The 23118-nt window shown below is 34.4% G+C and overlaps 3 protein-coding genes across 5 annotated transcripts in view; 1 reads left to right on the forward strand and 2 right to left on the reverse strand.

Moving 5' to 3' along the window:
- Window positions 1-10762, reverse strand: part of LOC136970320 (zinc finger CCCH domain-containing protein 15) — a 39060-nt gene extending 28298 nt beyond the window's left edge. The window contains exon 1 of the mRNA XM_067264746.1: window positions 10620-10762. Within this exon, the coding sequence (XP_067120847.1) occupies window positions 10620-10691 (72 nt within the window). The 5' untranslated portion in view covers window positions 10692-10762. The remainder of the gene's footprint in view (window positions 1-10619) is intronic.
- Window positions 10763-12480: 1718 nt separating this feature from the next.
- Window positions 12481-16922, reverse strand: LOC136970321 (protein toll-like). Its single transcript, XM_067264747.1, has 2 exons — window positions 16752-16922; window positions 12481-15719 (listed from the first exon to the last, which is right to left on the reverse strand). Exon 2 carries the CDS (start codon window positions 15710-15712, stop codon window positions 12800-12802), a length of 2913 nt encoding a protein of 970 aa, XP_067120848.1. The 5' UTR covers window positions 15713-15719; window positions 16752-16922; the 3' UTR covers window positions 12481-12799.
- LOC136970322 (protein toll-like) lies at window positions 16693-21358 on the forward strand. Of its 3 annotated transcripts, none has more exons than XM_067264750.1 (2): window positions 16693-16888; window positions 18490-21358. In XM_067264750.1, exon 2 carries the CDS (start codon window positions 18502-18504, stop codon window positions 21322-21324), a length of 2823 nt encoding a protein of 940 aa, XP_067120851.1. In that variant the 5' UTR covers window positions 16693-16888; window positions 18490-18501; the 3' UTR covers window positions 21325-21358. The 3 variants fall into 3 exon arrangements, with proteins under 3 accessions (XP_067120851.1, XP_067120850.1, XP_067120849.1); XM_067264749.1 differs by having other exon boundaries at window positions 16812-16938; XM_067264748.1 differs by lacking the exon at window positions 16693-16888 and adding an exon at window positions 16936-17074.
- The last annotated feature ends 1760 nt before the right edge of the window (window positions 21359-23118 follow it).

Here is a 23118-nt window from a genome sequence, read left to right on the forward strand (position 1 = left end):
ATAGATTTTACAATGTATACGTGTACCATTGGCATATTTTATTTTATTTTATTTTATTATCTATGTTATTTATATCATTTATGTTTGCATAGTTTAGCAACGCACATGAGTTCTATTTATTTGAACTGCTTGTTCGAAATAGTATTCGAATGTAGTTAGCCTGATGATGGCTCATGGAATGAGCTGAAAACGTTTGTTTATCATTAAAATTAAAGGTTCCCAGCATTAAAGCGTTGTTTGTATTACATTATATATATATTGTAGGGCAGAGGGCGCCACCATGATTTTGGTGCGCTGACCGAACTTGGCTCTCCAACATTGTCAAGGAGAGACGTTTTTCTTTTTGTTCCATGCTGACCTAACCTACTGTAAATACCTCTTAATAGTAAATGATACTACTGTATATATCTAGCAAACATGACGAATAAAGTAAGATACTTCGCGAGGATCCGTGTCTCCATTAATCCTCACAGACGAGCAAAGAATGCGCCGTTGAGATCGAAGCGATCATCATCCAAGGTAGGACCAAACTCAAACCAACTCTACCGAAACGCGCTGATGGATTTTAGTCACATTGCTAAAACTGGTGATCCGAACGTGATAAAGAAAAAAAAAAAACTCGAAGACGAAAATGGAGGAGAGAACTGTTAGGCCTAATCCCAAACATAGGACTGACATGTGCCTAGCGTGTGTCACCATCAAGATGCCACCATTTTGGAAGCCAGACCCCCGCATTTGGTTCCTTCAGATAGAAGCCCAATTTCAAAACACCAGAATATCATCGGATCAAATGAAATTTGATACTGTTGTTAGTTACATCGATGTGGAAATCCTCATGCAAGTTTTGGATATTTTAGTCAATCTGCTTTCGTCGGGGAAATACGAACTTATCAAAGAACGGTTGATTTCCGCTTTCGCGGACAGTGAGACTCAGCGCACCAAGAAATTACTGACGGAAATGGAACTCTGCGACCATAAACCCTCACAACTACTCTGTGAAATACGCAATCTGGCTGACGAAAAAATCGGCGAGAAGTTTTTGAAGACACTGTGGCTTCAGCGCCTACCGATCAACATGAGAAGCATCCTGTCGGTTAGTAGTGATGAACTATCAAAATTAGCCACTATGGCTGACCAGATTTGGGAACTCAGCCCTGGACAAACAACAACTTGCCCCCGTAGCATCGAGAAGCACAAACTGTAGGGAGCCACTTCCTGCCTTGGAAACCCTGCAAAAGCAAATATCGGAACTGTCACTGTAGGTAGATGCACTTAATGAGCAAATATATCCACGTGCAAGACAAAGAAACACTTGATCCAGATCAAGAGAGAGATCACACAGTTGACAAACTCCTAGCTGCAACATCTGTTACTACCATGTCACATTCAGGAGAAATGCCTACAAATGTCGGCAACTATGTAACTTTCAAGAACAAAAGGTCGCAGTTGAGGAAGCGGAAAACTGACCCCCCCGACTCTCTTTGGCAACAGGGACACCAGGGATTGAGCTGAGTTGCCTTTATATAAGTGACAAGGATACGGCAACCCTGTACCTTGTGGACACGGGAGCGAACATTTCTGTTATACCCCTATCCTCACAAGAAAGGCGCAACTGCAACAAGCTCGAGCTTTTCGCAGCCAATAGTTCGACAATCAAGACTTATGGCCGAAAGTTACTTAACCTAGATCTGAGATTACGAAGAAACTTTCCGTGAGTATTCGTCATAGCCGATGTCCAGAGGTCGATCATTGGTGTGAACTTTTTGTCTCATTTCAACCTGCTGGTTGACAGCAGCCGCTGTCAGCTCATAGACAGGGTTACGAATCTTCACACGAGCGCCAAATTCCTTCCTTATGACACATCCCGAATCCAAGTACTGAAAGACGCCTCTATATACCAAAAAATCCTTGGTGAATATTCGGACTTAGTGCGACCATCAATCACCAACACCAAGATCAAGGAACACAACATCGTACATTTCATCGAAACCAAGGGCCCACCTGTGTTCGCCAGACCACGGAGACTCTCAGCAGACAAACTAAAGGCTGTCCGCAACGAGTTTGAATTTATGCTCCAACAGGGCCTATGCCGGCCTTCAAAAAGCAGCTGGGTCAGTCCGTTACACCTGACACAGAAAAGGTCAGGAGATTGGAGACCATGTGGTGATTACAGAGCACTCAACAGCGTTACCATTCCGGATAAATATCCAATTCCATTTCTTACAGATTGCAACCACATTCTACATACTATGAAGATCTTTTCATCGCTGGTAAGCGAGTACCGATAGACCTGGTACGCACTTACCAGCAGATACCGTACATGAACCCGACATTCCTAAAACCGCTATCATTACTCCCTTTGGCCTGTTCAAATTTCCCTTCATCACTTTCGGACTACAAAATGCAGTTCAAACCTTTCAGCGGTTCATGAACATGGTGCTGGAACTGGTCTTGACTTCATTTTCTGTTATCTAGATGACATTCTTGTCACTTCGCCGGATGAAGAAATGCATCAACGACACCTTCACACTCTCTTTAGCAGATTAAACAAGTATGGGCTGTGTATCAACCCTGCTAAGTGCCACCTTTGGTGCCACATCTATACAATTCCTAGGATACATGATAACGCCAGAAGGCCTACGTCCTCTACAATCAAAAGTGGACTGCATTCAAAATTTCCCTCGACCAGAGACAGCTACAACACTGCGACGGTTCCTTGGAATGATAAACTTTTATCACAGATTCATCCCAGGATGTGCTAGGTTGCAGGTTTCTCTTAACGCCATGTTAATCGGCCATACCAAAAGCAGTACCAAACCTCTCATCTGGTCGGAAGAAGCAAACAGCGCCTTCAACAACACGAAGGACGCCTTAAGCAGAGCCGCTCTTCTTGCCCACCCAGCACCAGAGGCCAGATTTCCTTAACCACAGATGCATCAGATGTTGCCATGAGTGCCGTCTTACACCAAGAGCTCGACGGCGTTAAACAACCCCTTAGTTTCTTCTCCAGAACCTCCCAAGTCTCAAATGAAATACAGCGCATACGACCGAGAACTGCTAGCCATCTACTCTGCTGTCAAGCATTTTCGACACCTTGTGGAGGGGAGGCAATTCGTTATCTACACAGATCACAAACCCCTCGCGTTCGCCTTCCTCCAAGATTTGGCCAAAGCGTCACCTCGTCAACTCTGTCAATTGGACTATATATCGCAGTTTTCAACCGACTTACACCATATAGCCGGCAGGGACAACGTTGTAGCAGACTCTCTGTCCTGCATACACACAATTGGCACACCATCCATAAACTATGATGCCATCGCAGATGCACAGCAGAACAATGAACTGTCCGAATTGCAACAAAACCCAAGTCTAAAAATAGTAACAATGCACCTCCCAAGCAAAACCCCTGTACTGCGACGTCTCTACCAGTTACTGTAGACCGTACATTCCTTCTTTCCGACGGGAAGTGTTTTCGGCCACTGACAACTTATCACACCCAGGAGCCCGTGCAACATCCAAGCTGGTCATTCAGAGGTACATCTGGCCAAATATGAACAAAGACTGTCAGACATGGGCATGATCTTGCATGGCCTGCCAAAAGGTGAAAATCCACCGACATACATGTGCACCTCTGTCGAAGTTTCCTGTTCCAAATTCACGATTCAAACACATTAACATCGACTTAGACGGTCCGTTACCACTCTCAGAAGGATTGAGGTACCTTCTCACTGCAGTTGACCGATTTTCTAGGTAGATGGAGGCAACACCCTTACCAGACCAGACGGCGGACACAGTCGCCAAGGCACTGATCCACACATGGTTTGCACGTTTCGACGTCCCTACAATGATCACAACGGATTGGGGCAGACAATTTGAAAGCTAGTTGTTCAGATCACTAAGCAACTACCTAGGCTTCCAAATCAACCATACCACTGCCTATCACCCCCAGGCCAACGGGCTGATCGAGAGACAACATCGCACTCTGAAGGCAGCCCTGTCAGCGCATCTGCAATGGTCAACCCTTTGGACGGCAGCCTTACCGCTCATCCTCCTAGGCTTACGCTTGGCCATCAAAGAGGACATTGGAGCATCCCCAGCCGAGCTGCTGTACAGCACTCCATTACGGCTGCCAGGCAAACTTCTGGTGGATATCCCAGTGGTAGAGAAGACAGAGTTCATGTGACAGCTGCAACAATTTCTCTGCACGCTAAGGCCACCCCCAACATCTCAACATGGGAAGCGAACAATCTTTGTCTCTAAACGGCTATCAGACTGTTTGCATGTCTTTGTGCTCAATCCAGCTGCACACCCTTCACTTCGTCCAGCCTATCTTGGCCCATACCGCGTACGCCGGCACTTCGAAAAGTTTTACGATATCGATGTTGCGGGCTCTCCTAAAATTCAACAGATAGATTGAAACCCGCATTCCTTCTAAGCGAAGACACCGCCACTGGAACTTATCCTACAAGCACGGCGACACCATCAGACTGCCAACATACATCATTACCCACCAAGACGACCGGAAGACAAACCTCATCAGGGCGCACTATCCGACTACTCGTACGTTTCCAGGATGTGATACGTTCGCCCACTGGGGGAGTGTGTAGGGCAGAGGGTGCCACCGCAATTTTGGCACGCTGACTGAACTTGGCTCTCCGACACTGTCAAGGAGAGACTTTTTTTTGTTCTGTGCCGACCTAACCTACTGTAAATACCGTATTTTACGGACTATAAGACACACTTTTTTCTTCGAAAAATTGTATCCAAAATTCAGGTGCGTCTTATAGGTATTTTTTTTAAAAATTGCTTAAAAATTAAGGTTCGTCTTATAGTCCGTAAAATATGGTACCTCTTAATAGTGAATGATACTACTGTATATATCTAGCAAACGTGACGAATAAAGTAAGATACTTCGTGAGGATCCATGTCTCCATTAATCCTCACAGACGAGCAAAGGACGCGCCGTCGAGATCGAAGCGATCATCATCCAAGGTAGGACCAAACTCAAACCAATTCTACTGAAACACGCCGACGGATTTTAGTCACATCGCTAAAATATAATACATTGCATATGGAGCAAAATATGCACATAATTGTCCTGTTCACATTGCAAACTTTGCAATCATGCATCAGCACCCTCCTGTAGGTGATGGAAAGCTACCTCTGATTGTTCTTCTCAATGGACAGAAAATTGGCATAAAATCCAAGATGGATGAGTTTCTTTTAAACAAATTGAAGTCAATTGATGTGCTAATGCAGTGGTCTGCAACCTTTCTGACCTCAGGGACCAGTAAACTCACAATTTTGAATTCCACGAACCACTATCATAAATTTTTTTAAATGATACAAAATCTGTAGAATAATGATCATAAAAGTTGAATTTTACTATTAATATATTAATATGAAACTCACTTGTTTAATTATAACAAATTAATGCAAACCTAAAGTTCATTGCTGCTTGTTTGAAATAAGTTTATGTATTCTTAACGCTTTCCCACGAAGGATGACAATCACACTCGCAATATTGTTTATTATTTATTGATAAGTCACTTCGTATTTGGTTTTAAATTCAAATAAAAACACCCCAATGAGTGAAAAAAAACAACTAAGCATTTTGTATTTCTTTTGTAATACTTTGCATAACCTTATAATCATTTTAATTTGAAAAAAATATTGAATTTAGCCAATTTTATATTTACACTATACTAAATCAATCCATCATAATTATCAATAAGAAAGCTCTTTTTATCATAAACTAACTGTTTATAAATTGTCAGTAATCAATTGTATATTTATTATTATTTTATAATAATTTTTTCACAGTACAATAGGATGTTAATTCAATAAGCATTTATTTAGAAAACTTTGTGTCTTTTATATTAAAAAACTGTGTTGGCTAATAACATGTAATTTTATGTTATGCCTCTTATAAGCATTTTTTTACTAAAACCATGACCATAAGATCAACTTTTATAAACCTTTATGTGTTGCACATCCCTCTTCAGGCTTTACACAATAAAGTACATTTACAATTATTAAAACCATATGCATGGATACATAAGACTTTCTCATTTAAACAGATTAAAAGAAAAAAATCTCCTGCACAGGTAGAACCAGTTAGTGATATGCAATATCAAAAAAGAAAGAGTATAAAATTGAAAAAATTATTTGGATACCCTACATCAAAAGAAAAAGAACTGTGAAAAAGTAAGTTAATAATTAATAAAACAAATGTTTCATTACCAAAATATAAAATGAGAAAGTCTTAGGTATCTGTGTGTATGGTTTTAATAATTGTAAATTTACTTTATTATATAAAGCCTGAAGAGAGGTGTATAGCATTAAAGATTTGTAAAGTTGATGTCTTTAGTAAAAAATGGTTATAAGAGGAGTAACATAAAATTACATGTTATTAGTCAACATAGTGTTTTTTAATATGAAAGACACAAAGTTTTCTAAGAAAAAATTGTTTTATAAGTCAAATACTTTTAGAAATCAGCATTTATTTAATATGTTATAAATTATATTATGAAGGAAGGACAGACTGATATCTGTGCCACTCACTTGCCAAATCAATTAACCCGTAAAACAAAAAGTGGAGAAAAGTGACAAAGTAATATACATTCTTTTTAAAAATTTCTTTTAAAATATAAATTCAAATAAACATTGTAGAATGTGTTATTGTAGCTTTTATTTAACAACATATAAAATGTATAAAATAGCATAGATATGCTATAATTATTATTATTATTTTGATGTGATTGACAGAGTTAATTGATTTGGCAAGTGAAAAAATAGTAACATTCAGTTCAGTCAGTTTTCACATAGTTTTTTATTATAGAGAAACACCATTATCATACATTTTTTATTAAAGATTTTTTGCAAAAATGAATAACAACTGTTGTGTTACTGTTACAATGGTTGTTGTTATTATTTTGTTTAAATTGATTATTCAGCAACATAAATGATGTCTTCTTTGTCAGCTATATTTGAGGTCTCATCATGTCAATTTGTTCTTAAATTTATATAAGAATCATGTGTAATAGGAGGAATGAAACAACTATTTATAGTTTCATCCATCTTGATATAATGGTATAACTTTTTCTAAAAAAAATTGCCACCAAAATTAAAACAATCATTCAATACGCCACAAGATACTTACTTCTGCAGCAGTTGGATTGTAACTAATTTTTTACTTACTTTTTGTGATGAGATAACATTAAATAATTTACTGTTATCTACAAGGCATTGGTCAGCGCACACTATGATTGCAATGCTGCAGTGTGCACAGGCAGATTTATGCTACAGTATGGAGTTAATTAGATTCACTTCTGAAATAAATAAAAGTTTTTTCAACGGCCAATAAAATTTTGTCATTAAGTGGTATTGATCCTTATTATTAGGGAAACTTATTATGAATATAAAAAGCTACGAGTATATCAAGTGCTTTGACACTAAAATTTAAAAAAATTCGAAATGTGGAGTTAAATTGATTTGGCTTGTGAATGGCTCAACTATACTTTAGTAAACCAATACTTTTATTGAAAGAAATGTTTTTAATAAAATATCTGACCATACTTAATTAACTTATAATTATTCAATCAACAGATAATGATAATACAGTACATACTTGAAAACAAGAATAAAAATTTTAAATATCCACAATGATTTGAACTTATAAAACAAACAGTCAAATCTGAGTACAGTATAAACAAATACTTGTGAAAGAATCTTACCATAAATATTAATAAAGAATTCTTCAGTATCACTGTAGTATTAAATGTACATTTATGCATTGTAAACACACACAAATTCTTTCTCAACTATCAACTTCATCTTTTAATGTAAATAACCACCATAGCTAATAACACTTGAGTCTAAATTTAATTTTCATAGTTCCTCAATTCTAAGAGACACTATTTTTATCAAATTTTCTTGTCCAAAATATAGATGTATCAGAATCAATAGTATATTCATTAACAGTCCAAAACAACATTCAAAGTTTATTGCAAGTAGACAACATGATGCATTATGCACCAAGAATAGACAATCTCTACTTAACAGTCACAATGAACTTAACTGATAATATTTATTTAAATTAAACTCCTTTCTGAAGTTTAAAATTCATATTTCAAGATAGCATCATGATGCAGTATTAAAAGTTTGTGTATATACTAAGAACATAAAAATAGAGCTGCCAGACATTATGCTTTACATGTATGGTACATACAAGACATTATGGTATTTGTATTGTTTTCATAACTTGTTGTTACTTAACAAAACTTAACTAAATTGAATAATTAAAATATCTTAATTGATTCCAAACCTTAGTAGTATCTTTGAATTGAAGAAATATGGAACTGTATTTTAAATTAAATTATTTTATGTTTGTTTAGTAATTGTTACTTATGATTAGTGTTCTTAAGATCTGATCTGACAATGAAATTAAATGATTTTTGAAGCAATTTACATCAAAAAATGGAATTGGACTAACTGTATTAGATGTGATGGTTATTTAACAAATCAATGTTCAAACTCTTAGTCATATGTAATTCTCATTGTTTGAGGAACTTCATTTTGGTGCAAAATTAAATTTAATGCTAATTTCACAGATGAACAAATGGTGATATTAAATCAAAGTTCTACTAAATACAGGTATACCTCGACTTACGTCGGTAATTGGTTCCAGGAGAGGCGACGTAAGTCGAAACTACGACTTACGTCGTAACTAACGCCAATAATGAGACGACTTAGACACACACAGAAACACAGATGTTTTCATGGTTCGTTCCCTAGGATTTATAATGATTGTATTAACATTTACTGTAAATGTACATATTTTAATATGATTTTATGTGCTTTCAACGCTTTTCTAGTGATATTACGACTTCAATGTTTATGGCGGACGGATGTAAAGTCGAATAAACTGACTTAAACTTGATTATTATTTTTACATATACTTTTTTGACAAACGACGTAAAATCGGGAACGACATAACTCGAGAGGGACGTAAGTCGAGGTATACTTGTAATAGAATTTTTTACATTATTACTAAAGTAAATGAAATAAATAGAACAATCAAGGAAGTATTGCCACTCTAAAGGGCCCAGGTTTGAGTCCAGTTCAAAGCATGTTCAAGATTGGTCACAAACTATCTATCCTAGCAGCTTTGATTGGGATATTGTATGGGAAAGAGTTTAATTCTCCAATCGAGTGAAGTCATTAAAGAATTACATGATTTTTCTTCCAAAAAGATGAATAAACTTATTGTATACATTTTTCAGTCATGTTGCATTCTCAAGAAATTTTCATGAATGATTTAACTTTGGTATGTTAAGCTCTATCTCTGATCATTCAGCCACTCCATAAATTTAACTGAATCTATGATGGCATGGGGAAAAAACCCTTTTAATATCATCACAACAAGGATTTAATGAGAAAAAAACTGCTTTTATAACCACTTAAAAGAGGGTTTCTTGGACGAATAAACTCCATTTTAAGTAGTTATAAAAGTAAATGATTATATCCAGCAAATATTGTTAGTTTTAGCTTTCTACTAAAGAAAAAAGTACTATAATAAATTAATTATAACAACAGAAATATTTATATAAAATAAAACATTTACAATCAAAATAATAAAAACATATTGGTGTTCAGAACTAAGCAAATATTAATATGCTATTAGATTTTATTAATTTTTTTATAATGATAATATTGTGATAATATGGTTCATTGATAAAATAAGGAAATAAAACACTTGATGATATGCCAAGGGGGGATGCCTCATGAGAAAACTATGGAAAACTGGCATCCAGTGATGCCAGTCAGCTCACACCAATTAGCGAAGTTTCAGTGACGATTAAGAGCTTCCAAAAGTCACACAATTTGCAACTTTACTTGTAAGAAAATCTCACAGCATGATCCAGAGTAAATCACTTCATCACAATTTTGCTCAACTGTATCCAAACCACCGGCACTCTAAAGTAAAAAAGTTGTTTTTATGGTCAGTCAAAAAATTAATATTTTTTTGATACAAATTGCACCTGAAAGAAAACTATTCGGGGGAATTTCTGGTCTGTTTTGGGAATTTTCAAGACAAGATTGGCAACTATTTAGATGTTAAACATGCAAAGAAAGCCCGGAAAGCTTCACGAAGCCATCCTGTTGGCCAGGCACAAACCCACAATGTTCGTGCAAAAATCTTGAATCATAATTATCTGTAAGCATCAACAATTATCAGATTACCATTACAGTATGTTAACAGTGTCTTATCAATATTTAATTAAATTAAAATGCATATAACTGGTAGTCATTATTAAATTTTATTTATTGAATTAATTTCATTGTCAGTATTAAATGAAGATTTTGTACATGTAAATTCTTTGAAAATAAAATCTAATTTTAAAAAATCCTATATGAACACCATAATTAAATAATATTGAAAAATTATACTTTAGGAATGTATTTCAAGGAAGAAATTCTAATATAGAGTGAATTTATGCCCGAAGCAATGGAGAAACGTGGATTTTATTGACCCTAATGGATGATACGTTCACGTCTGTCGTAATATTGTGAAACAAACTTTGAATTTAAGTAAATAAAATGAATTTGAATCGCACCTCAATAACTTTTTCTTTCTTCTTTTGCTCGGTCTTCTTAGAAGGTTCACTTTTAGACTTTTTTGGAGGCATTTTATTGAATTAAAAAAAACAGCCACGACAGTTACCTGTCTTCACGCGATCCACTCGGATAAAACATGGACGCCACTAACAGCTTAACGCATAATAAAATAACCAAAAAATAGTAAGTATAAAAAAACAAAATATTCAGCTTATTAATATAAAATTAATTAATTAATATTTTAAAAATCAAAATTCATATTTAATTAAAATCGCGTTTGGAAAATTTTATTTTTTAGAGTATGGTTAAGACGGGAGCGATTGTTTTTTTTTTTTTTGTTTTTTTTTTTTTGTTTTTTTTGTAACTCTTTCCGCCCAGTGGGCACTAAGAGGGCCTCTTATAGCAAGCCCATTATGGGTTCGGCCAGGCCCACAATGGGGCGGCCGGGTGGTGAGGGACGGGGACCGACATATCCGGACGGACCACCCCCCGAAAAATTCCTGGGGATTTTTCGACCCGTCCGGATTCGATCCCGGGTCCCCCAGGGCGGCAGGCTGCTAACCTTGACCGCTCGGCCATCCGGCCTATTTAGAGTATGGTTAAGACGGGAGCGATTAAATTTTTTCGGCGCGAGAGAGCGAGCGAATGACGACAAATTATGGCGTTTATCGGTTTCTAGTTCTCTCCAACATTACCGTGCAATACCGTGGATCTTTCGCTCGAGAGTGTACTAAATAAAAATGCATAACAACGACGTATACTATTTAGATGATATTTTTAATCGCATTAATCGCTCAAAGTTTCTGCCATACTTTGGAATAAGTCGTAACTGAATTATTTCTCTCTCTAAAATAATGTTGATTATTTTACTTCTTCTCCAAATACGTTGAAGAAGCTACGTTTGAATCGTTTACACGCCGAACACAGGGTAGAGTTAATGCGCTAGGACGATATAAAGCGAGAATTTCAACCCACGATAAAAATCAAACAGTGCTAGATATCTGCGAGAGCGAGATTTTCTGTCTCGCAAGCAAGAAATTCTATTTATTTTTGTGCATGGTTTTGCTTTGTGAGAGCGATATCGCTACAAACTTCTCACTCGCTACTATTTTCACGTCAGCATGGCCGTATTCTTAACGTTTAAGAAAATAATATTAATATATTTTAAAAAGTTTTTAAAAGACGCTTTTATTGCCATTGTTTTTCGAGATTAGTGATGGAGAATGATAGAGATGACACTACCGTTCACCATATTGAGGGGGCAGATGGTCGAGCTTGACCGCTCGGCCTACTGCTCTGAGAGACCCAGGATTGAATCCCGTCGGGTCGAAACAGTTCCAAGAATTTTTTGGCTGGTGGTCCTTCTGGATATGTCCGGGCTGCCCCATTGTGGGCCTGGCTGAACCATAATGGGCTTGCTGAAAGAGCCCTTCTTAGTACCCCTTTTTCTAAGTGAACACTAAACCCTGGTATTTGGTCGTGGGTTTACGCCTGGTCGACAACCTGGCAATGTGGAGTTTTACGGGTTTCTTCACGTGTCTAAAACCTAAATAAAAGTCAGTTTCTCGCAGAAAGTTCTCGCGGGAGACATATATCCTTGCGAATCGCCATGTCTCCGTTTGCTTATCCCATTAAACCAAATACTAAAATTGTTTCCAGAAGTTTAATTAATAAATACTACATTTAGTCTAGTTTAATAAATACTAAATTTATAAAACTGGAATCTGAATGATTAATCTGATTATCAGCAAATTACTATTATTATCACCATTCTGTACTACGTAAAACAGTCAAACTTGGCTTAAAAACTCAGACTCAATAAAAATAAAATTAAAGTTAGATTTACAGTGATAATATACATTTAACGGCAACATTTTGATATTTATTAAAATAATATAAAACATATACATTAAACAATATTTTTTACATTGCTTCTCAACTACTTTTTTCTTTTTTTCTTTTTTTTTTCGCTTAACACTCCGTCCTTTCTCATACCTAAGATAGGTTTGGCCTGCCTACAATGGATGCAGGTTTCATGCTGTCTTGATGAGGCATGTAGATGATTAGCCTATATCCATATGCCTGCATGCTTGATATATCTGGGTCAAGCCACTTATCAAAATTTCTGAACCACTCAGGATTCTCACTTTATCATCTCTATTATCTTAATTGCACCAGTTTACAAAACGATTACATCCATTTGAATATCTTCACTTATTTTCTGTTGATTCTTATTCTCAAAATTCTTTTCTTTCTTACAACGATGACGCAAAGCGTAGCGGAGTTTTTCCCAAAACCATTTTTTGCCCCATTCAAGATAGGTCTTAGTCGATAATAAATATCGCAGATCCGATTCTAATTCATTTACATTATCTAAATTTCCTATAATGACTAGAATTAACCGATGTTTCTTATCTTCCATCATCTGGTTGTAAGCTGTACGAAATTCTACTTGAAACCACATACTTTCTAAAAATTCTTTAGAAAGAAGGATTACAGTCTTTCTACTGTTCTGTACAGAATGTACAATTTGATGGCTGATGGGATAACCAGGAACCCAATCTCTTTCATGAACACATAAGTGATAAGTTGGCTCAAGATTTTGCAAAATTTCAAGCATCACATCTTGATCTGCAGAACCATAACATATGAAAGCATCATACATTTTCTCTTCCTCTTTCAAATGGCGATCGCAACAACGACAATATAAATTTCGACTGTACAAAAATGCCATTATTACTTTACTAAAACGATAGTAACAAACTGCGCTACATAGAAGTAACACAGAAATTGATATAACAGTTAAGGAAATGGCGATGATCTCACCAGTCAGCAATTTCGGTGCTTTTGGACAGAACAAATCTATGGATACTTCCCGAATTAGCTGTTCAGAGAATGTCGGCTTGTTTGAAATTTTCCTCTTGCAATATGTAACATTTGAATCGAAGATTTTGTCTAAGTTTCTTGTGTACCACTGTTTAAAAGAAGTAGCTTCACAATTGCACAACCACGAATTATCTGCAAGGTAAATTTCAAAATTGCTAGTTTCTTGAACATGATCCATTAGTGATATGGGCAATTTACCTAATTGATTGCCATTTAGTTTGAGTATCCTTAAATTTGGTATATGCCAATTTTGTAAGGAAGTAAGAAAATTGTTGCTGAGATGGAGTTCTGTAACGTTCTCCCAATATGTAGAATTGATATTGAATTCAGTTAAGTTATTTTGATCTAGATAAATGGTAACAGAACGAAGAGGAAGCTGTTCTGGAGGCTCGTATAAGTCTTTCTTTCGACAATCCACGATAACTTCTTCTAAATCATTTTCGAAACATTGGCAATTTTGCGGACAAACAGGACTAACAGGACAAATTGAGTAAATTGGTGAAATTTCTGTTAGTATAACACCTTTATATTCTTCTGGATATGAACATGACATAGCCCTACTGTTTGGAAAAACCGTTTGGCTTAAAGGATTTTCAAGAAATTTAAGAAATCCTTGAAGTTTACAATCACAAACAAAAGTAAAATTTTCTAAATTATAAATAACAGGTTCCTTCTTAGATTCATCCGAAATTTGTTCGATTGAAATAATGGAAATTGGATTGAATCTCATGTCAACCTTTGTCTTTTCGTGACTCATTATACTTAAAGTAACAACAGATAAATTATTGTAACTTATATCAAGCTGTATAGGATTACGAGAGTTCCAGTTTAAAACAGGAAACTCTATAAAGTTATTACGAGATAAATTTATCATTGATAAAAATGGACTGTATCCGAAAGGATAAACACCAGAAAAAAGTATCAAATTGTTTTGAGATAGATCTAAGCTCTGCAATTTTGATAAATTTTGAAAAATAATACTGTCTAAACTATTTAACTTGTTAGAATTTAAATCTAAATCTATCAAATTATGTAAATCAGAAAATATTTTCGAAGGGAGATTGCTGATTTTGTTTCTTCCAAGTAACAATACGCTTAATGAACTGAGCTTAACGAATGTATTTTTATGAAGTTGACTTAGCTTATTATTATCAAAAGAAATACTCACCAGTAACAAATTTCTGCTAAATAAAGTTGATGGTATCATTAAAATTTCATTATCTTCGAAAGAAACATTACTCAAAAATCGAGAATTTTGGAATAATGAAGATGGAAGCCATTGAAGAGAGCAGTTATCCATGCTTATCATTTCTAAAGGTAGAGCTTTATGAAAGGTATCATTTAAAAGTTCTGTAATTGGATTATAGCTGGTGTTTAAGGCCACAAGATTCGGCAAGGACTGAACTAACTCAGCACTTATCATGGTTAATTGGTTATAAAACAGGTTTAAGAACCTTAAAGATTTTAAAGGTTTAAACCATTCATTTTTCAATATTTTAAATCTGTTACTATGCAAATGGAGAACTTGCAAAGAGTTTAATCCTTCGAAAACATCAATTGGCAGCTCTTCCATAAGATTTTCACCTAAATTAAGTAAAAGCAAAGAAGATAAATTTCTAAAGACAGAACTAGATAAATGACTTATGGAACAATTAACCATTGATAATTTCTGTAATTCTGGAAGTGTATGAAAGGTAAAATTGGAAAAGTTAGTCTGATATAATGATATTGTATTCATCATTGGAAGGTTTTCGAATTTTATGTTGATCGAGAGAGAAGTAACAGCACCCACTATAAAAACTGTTTTCAAAAATTCCAATTCATTGATAATAATGTCATGATTGATTATATCTGTCTTGTTATAAGTCAATGAGAAATAAGAGATTTTTGTTTTGAAAATGTAATCTTTCAGAAATGTAGTAGGAAAAATGCAATTGCTGAAGTCTATTTTAGAGATTTCTCCAATTTGCAAGCATTGGAAAAGATCAACATCAGCCGCCTTATAATCACATTGCATATTTGCCATGTCCATTTCGGTATTGATCAGCAGATAAGTTCCATCATTGGCCTTAAAACAAGGGAACAAAGAGGATGGCAGCTGAGTCATGATTGGACAAGATTGCCATTTTTCCCAAAAGTGTACGCAATTTGTGCAAAATATACCACAGAACTGTAGTAACCAAATAATTGCCAGAAAACCTCTCATGATTTTCCTGAAAAATGAAAAAAATAATATTAGAAATTTATATTTTAAGTTATTTTTTATTCACTTTTTACATATGAAAATATAAGAGAACAAAATATTAATCATAAGAATATTAATTACCATATGGCTATTTTTTAGCTCTCTCCGTCCTGTAAGCACTAAGAGATCTTTTTAGAAAGCCTATTATGGGTTCGGCCATGTTCTCAATGGGGTGAGAGACAGAGCCCAACATATCCGAACGGACCAATTTCCGATAAATTCCTGCGGTTTTTCGACCCGTCTGGATTCGATGCATAAGTTGCCTCATTAATTAAACGTTCGGCTATCCGATTTTCCCCATTATGGGCTTACTGAACCTTACGATTGGTCTGAAAAAGACCATCTTAATGCCCTTGAGGAGGAAAGAGTTAATTATTAATATGTATAATATTATATTATTTTTATAATATATAATATAATATACATATATATATTTTTTAAATTCTAAGATTAATTAAAAATATATACATATATTTATGTATATTATACATATTAATTTGTGTAATGTAATATATGTATATAAAATATTTGAAAAACTTAATTTTGTTTAATAATATATCATTTATATTATTTAACAAAAGGATTTCCATTTATTTCTAGAATATTTCTTATGTAATTTTAATATATTTTTTGCTAAATTATTAATTCAGAATTATTATAGTAATAATGAAAATAAATTTTTATGATATTACGAAATATTTAACATAAAATTGAGATAACAATTTAAAAGTCGTAAGACGACTTCCTAGTTTTAAATTGGAAGAATTTATGGCGAAATTACGTCACCATAAAAATAATAAATTATTTCTGAAATATTCGAAAGAGTTTATACATTTTCAATGAATAATTAGTCTATTATATTATTAATACAATCGAAAAGTAAGTAAAAAGGATGAGTGATCGACGATCACGTGACAGTACAGGACACTGGTGGACAGTAAACACGTGTAAACGAGAAGTTTTTAGATTACGTTTGCAATGTTTTAATTTCGTTACTTACCGTTACATTGTACAGTGGTGGTTAACCTGATCTTCACTAGTTGTCAGGATACTTACGTAACATTTTTAGATTTGCCTAATCTCTAATTTTCCAAGTAGGATATCGTGACGCTTCCGTTCGTCAAGACTTGACGTAACGTGTGTATTATATTTCTTCCTCACATTGTTACTGTAGCAGCATTAGTTTGGTAAGATAACAACTGATGATGTTGCGTAATGTTTTCTCCGCTTATAAGTTACTAAATGTAGGTCAAAGGTTGCGCTTTATGTTATTTTGTTATTATTATAAATGCCATTAATTGTAATTATCTCTCTTGGTTAAAGGTATGTTATAAAATTAATTTTTTAATTTAAAAGCTCTCTATTTTTTACAGTATGTAGGCAGTCCCGGATTTGCACGTGTGCTGCAACATAAGGCCACGCTTTGTGAGTCTTGTAGCTTGTGCGTGAGATTTTTACATGTGTTATTTGCTGGAGGGGAATGGCCTTTTATATGTTATAGCTTAGGCCCCCTGTAAGGGGTTGACGACAACTGGGCGATAGTCAAGTGGGCAAATTGCATAAACTGTATAAAATTTAATGAAATAAACAGGGCGTCCATTGAACATTAACCCTTCCCCTTCCCCTTGTCCGACTTGTAACCCCGTTCTCCTCTGGTGTGGACGTCATTTATGGACTACAGTACATATGTACTGTACAGTACATACCAATTATTACGTAAAGTGTAAGCACTATAAGCTGGAAGACATTTTAGTGCTGGATTTTGAACTCAATTTTTATGGGAGAGATGTAAAGAATTGTATTTTATTTGTAATAGGATATTTGTATCAATACTAATAACCAAATATATAAAGTAAATTTATATTAATAATTAGTTTAGCTTTATAGAAAGAATAACTTGGAATCTGAGCCTTACAAAGAAGAGTCTATATATATATATAGCTTAAAGTTAACATCTTAGTAAGACTAAGTAAGAATTAGCTAAGATACTAACTATAGGTAATTATTAAAATCATCATTAAACACCTTTGGCTGCTGAGACGCATTTATTTGCTATACACTTATGTTTTCAGCCTAATGTATAGGCCATCTTCAGGTGACATATTTTTGGAATATCAGTTACAAATTGTTTCAAAATAGAATACAGTAAATATAGAATATTATCCTATATCCCAAATTTCACTGAAGTTCCAAAAAAGGCACCTTTTAGTAATTATTCTGCTGAAGCTGCTTAGACATTTACTTGCTATAGGCTAGAGTCTAGCCTATAGCAAGTAAATGTCTAAGCAGCTTCAGCAGAATAATTACTAAAAAGTGTATAGCAGCCAAAGATGTTTAGTGATGATATTAGTAATTATTCTGCTGAGCATGGTTTCGACTTCTAATTATAGATATTTATACAGAATGAAAGTGAAAAATCTTCCCTTATTTGCCAAAATTTCTTGGAAATTAGCATGAATTGACCTAGCTTTATGTAGCTTTGTGTATATCTGTATATTATGGATCTATCTGCTTTCTATTTCTTCTTCTAATTTAATATTAGTAGAAATGAATTTTTAATACAGAGTAAGCCAACTTTAACTTATTATAAACTCGGTTCATGGTAAGTTAAAGTAGTTCATGGTAACTGTATTCATGGTACCATGGACTAGTACAGGTCAGCCTACTTTGGCCTACTTAACTTATCATAAACTTGGTTGTACATCGATATTATGACTTAAAATACTTTATTTGGATAGGTGAATCATAAAATGAAGTGTGCCGTTTTGTTCCTCATCCTTATTTACGAAGTGCATTCATCAGAATTCTTTAATATCTCCTGTAATGTCAATTCATCCTACGACATAGATATCGCAGTAAGTTATTTAACTAATAGTATTGTTATCGTATGCAACAACAACACTCTGCATACAGAAAGTGTAGAAAATTGTGTGCAAAACAGAAGATTTACTTCCGTTCTCATCGTCCGTTGCTTCGTGCCGAATGACATCATTGACTCAACCATATTCTACTATGCCGAGGGTATATCTATGTCGGATGTATACACGGAAGATAAATTCGTGTTCGCTAATCTCGTCGCGAATACTTTAATATTAAACATTCATAATGTTAGAGAAATCGTGTTTGACAATATGCCATTTTTGAGATCGCTAATCGTGAGAAATCCTGAATGGCAAATTTCCAATTCTACTTTCCGAAATGTTCCTAATTTAGTTACATTTTGGAATTCTGGTAACCGAGTGAACATCATAGAGGATAGTATATTTAATTTAATTCCGAATTTAGAAATCCTCCTCCTTGTTAACGGTAGCTTCAGTGCGGATAGGTTGGAAATATTTTCAGGATCGAATAAATTAAAGATCTTAAACATATTTGGAAATGGTTTGACATCGCTTCCAACGGATATTTTTGCAAACTTACATTTATTAAAGAAACTTTTCCTACACAGAAATTCTTTGACTGATCTCTCACCTACATTGTTAGGCCATAACAGATTATTGGAAATCTTTGAAGTATCAGAAAATCCATTGCAACAGTTACCTGAAGAATTATTTCAGAACTGCTCGAGATTACTTAGTTTTTCAGCATCTAGTTGCAAATTATCTTCAATACCAGAGAAGTTGTTTTCCAATTGTCCTTTGCTGATGAATGTCAGTCTGGATGACAATTTTTTAACCGCTATTCATCCAGAAACGTTTGTTAAAACCATACTTCTTCAATTGCAACTAAGTGGAAACTTGCTGAGTTCACTTCCTAGTGTGCTGTTTTATCCAGACAATCTTCTCACTCACCTAAATCTCTCAAGGAATTCGTTCACTCAAATTCCTTCCCGTTCTTTTGAGAAAATATTCTCATTGAAAGTATTGGATCTTCGTTCGAATAATATAGAGACAATTGAAGAGAAAGATTTTGCATTTCTAGTTAATCTAGAGAAGCTCGATCTTAGCCATAATAAACTTCGTAAATTTAGCACATTTGGTACATTCAGATACCTGCATTATATTAATTTATCTTTTAATAATATCGAGGAATTTCCTAAACTTTTTTGGGAACCTTTCAAAGTGGCTGTAATTGATTTAAGCTATAACAACATAACTCATATTTCATCAAGCGATCTACCTTCGTCGGGATTTATAAATTTGCAACATAATCAGATTGCTTACGTTACTATTAACAAAAATATTTCTCCGAATGTGTCACTCCAGCTAAATTTCAACGTTTTTTCATGCCAATGTTCTCTTAGGGATTTCATTAATAATATTCAAAGTCGTAGAATCAATATAGTTGAGGCTGATCATCTGACATGTCACGACAACATGAAAGATAATAAACTGGTGAATATCAATCTGTTGCACATCTGTCCATATTATGAACATTGCCCACGAAGTTGCCTTTGTTATCTACATGAAGATAATACAGTTTTAGTTAACTGTACTTCAGCAAATTTACGCACTTTTCCAGCCATTTTGCCACCCAAAACTTCAGTGGTACACATGACAAATAATTCGATTTCAGATTTTCAAATTCCGCAAACAGCAGAATGGCAAAACATCACATATTTGAATTTAGATCGTAATAATCTAAATCCCTGGACGAATTGGATGATACCTTTTGGATTAGAACAGCTTTCACTCAGAAATAACAAACTCGAGCTTATACCAGAGTCTTTATTGAGACACGTAGCGGCTGCAACCATCTTCGAATTAGATATACGCAACAACAGTTTCACTTGTAATTGTTCATTTCGTTCTTTTAAATACTGGTTTACTGATAATATAAAGAAGATCGTAAGGTCTAAAGAAGTTCTGTGTAGCAGAATTATAAATAATAACAATACTAAAGTTTTATCGGTGCTTCAGGATGTTCCCGTTGATGCATTTTGTTCACAGGAAGATGAATCGAAGATGAAAGTTGCTATCATTGCAACAACACTTTCTTTCATTTCTCTAGTTATAATTTCGAGTACAGTGTTGTATTACCGTCATAAAAAACTAATATTTGCTTTTCTGTATTCACGTTATCCCTCGATATTTCGCTTCACTGTATCAAGTATAGATGAAGACAAAGAGTACGATGCATTTATTTCGTATTCGAATCATGATCGCGACTGTGTCTTCTCTCTTATTTCTGAATTGGAGGACAAATATCCATTTTTCAAATTGTGTATTCACGAAAGGGATTGGCTTCCCGGTTATCCTATCCTTTGCCAGATTGAAAATTCGGTTAAGAATAGCAAGAAAACTATTTTAATAATGTCAGAGGAGTTTCTTAAAAGTTTCTGGTTTGAAACAGAATTGCAAATGGCTTATTTGCAATCTTTAGAGGATAGAATTGAACGAATTATCATCATTATTAAAGGTAATTTGCCACCGATCGACACGCTTCCATTAGATATTCAAACTTTACTAAAAACCAAAACATATTTAATGTGGGGAGAACGGTGGTTCTGGGAGAAACTGAGATACGCATTACCTCATTATCTTCCAACTAATATGAGTGATTCTTCGAAGAAAATGGTAAAATCTGTTGACGGGATGATCAATACATTTGTTTTATCCAAAACCGAACAATAAAGTTATATACTGTATTTAATTTTTGGTGCCGGCTTTCACAACGCCGGGCTGCAATTTTTAATCATATTTTTAATTTATTTTATTTAAAATATATATTTTCCACCTCAAATTAGTAGTGGCTTGCCCTTGTACTGTACATCTTACTTTTCCTTTAACAATGGAGTCATACCGTCATCTATCTAACAGCTTTCGGGGAAAAATGTTTGAATTAAAATAATATGATTTCTGATTTGCATTGGTCGTTCATATATGGTTAATAGGAGCCTCCTGTCTCTAAGCTTTCCGTATCTAGTCTTGTCTTTCATTTATCTAACTCCGTTCTAGAGATTAAAGAAAGACGGACGGACACAGTGGGAATTTATAGGTCTACAATTTTTTCAAATTGTAGTCCAACAAACCAATGACATAGCTCGTTTTATTTGAAACGTGCTATATCATTGGCTTGTTATGTCCGGGTCCGTTATTCATTAATCCAAAAGAACTCATCTGTATATATTGTTTATCGCGAAATTAAATTTGTTTTAATTGAATTCACGTGTCTGTGTATTCCTATCGCGCTTCACACATCACAATAGAAAGTATGTTACAAAATTGTAAGATATGTTTAAACTTATAATTTATTTGGAATTTCTGGCTTTTGTAAGAAATTTGAGATTATTTTTTAAAAAAGACAAAAAAAAAAAAAAAAAACGTCGACGCCATGTGACGTTCTGTTTGAGTTTTCGAATTTTTTAGGTACGATGGTGGAGTGATAAACACAGTCACGATTCAGCAAATCAGTTCCGTTATTCTGGAAAATTTTATAATTTAAAATATCTCCTGCTTGGAACACATTTTTTTCTGATTCGAAGAGAATTTGTCTGTACTTTTCGAAACAACGTTTGTACTATTTTATCATGTAAATAAATTTTTATTTATAATATTCGTCGTTTCCTAAAATATTAAACACCTTTTCATTGAGATACACATTTGTACAGTCGCTTCGAAATGGGCTATTAAATGGGCATGAGCTTGCAGGATCGAAGTAATGACGTTACAGACAGACTGCGCGTGAGTTATGCAAGTTATGATGTCACCACTAGTTCGAGCTACACACGACCCACAGCAAAAAGTCTTTACGACCACACTGTATGTATAAATTTACATAATAAATATCTCGAAAAGAGCTACGTTGTAAAAGTTATATCTGTCCTGTTCCTTTCTGTATGAAAGCTAAAGTATTAATTTTTAAATTGAAAATACGGTACATATAATATTTTTCTGTCAGCAATAAAAATACTGTAATTTCAATTATAGATAGTGTTTGAAAACAATGTTATCTATATTATTTTATTTGTTCCTGTCTGTCAATATTAGCTGTAGATAATATTTAATAAGTTATGCAAATTGATGAAAAGATTAAATGTGAATAATAAGGTAGAAATATTTAAGTCAACAGAACAATTTATCGCATTAATTTTACATTGAACAAGCTTTTATTAATGATTAATTGGTGTTTTCTAGATAAAAACGTAATAAAATTTTATCTTACAACTCAATGTACGCGTTACCTAGTAAAGCAGCTTTAATTCGGCTTGCTTTTCCAGCCTCATTAAACCCGCAACAAGCTCGAGAAGACACGAAATATATACAGTATATGTACACAAAACTGTGAAGTTCAGTTAATATAATTGCTAAGGCCGGATGGCCAAGATTGTTAAGATGTTAGTCTAGTGTTCTGGGAGGATCCAGGGATTAAATCCGGGTGAGCGATGCCTCAAGAATTTTTCATGGGTGGTCTAACCTGGATATGTC

The sequence above is a fragment of the Centruroides vittatus genome, unplaced genomic scaffold (assembly GCF_030686945.1).
Source record: "Centruroides vittatus isolate TY-2023 unplaced genomic scaffold, ASM3068694v2 contig_1916, whole genome shotgun sequence".
NCBI lineage: Eukaryota > Metazoa > Arthropoda > Arachnida > Scorpiones > Buthidae > Centruroides > Centruroides vittatus.

Bases quoted from the DNA above. Each gene is read 5' to 3' on its own strand.
- LOC136970322 (XM_067264750.1), top strand. From the start codon at position 18,502: ATGAAGTGTGCCGTTTTGTTCCTCATCCTTATTTACGAAGTGCATTCA.
- LOC136970321 (XM_067264747.1), bottom strand. From the start codon at position 15,712: ATGAGAGGTTTTCTGGCAATTATTTGGTTACTACAGTTCTGTGGTATA.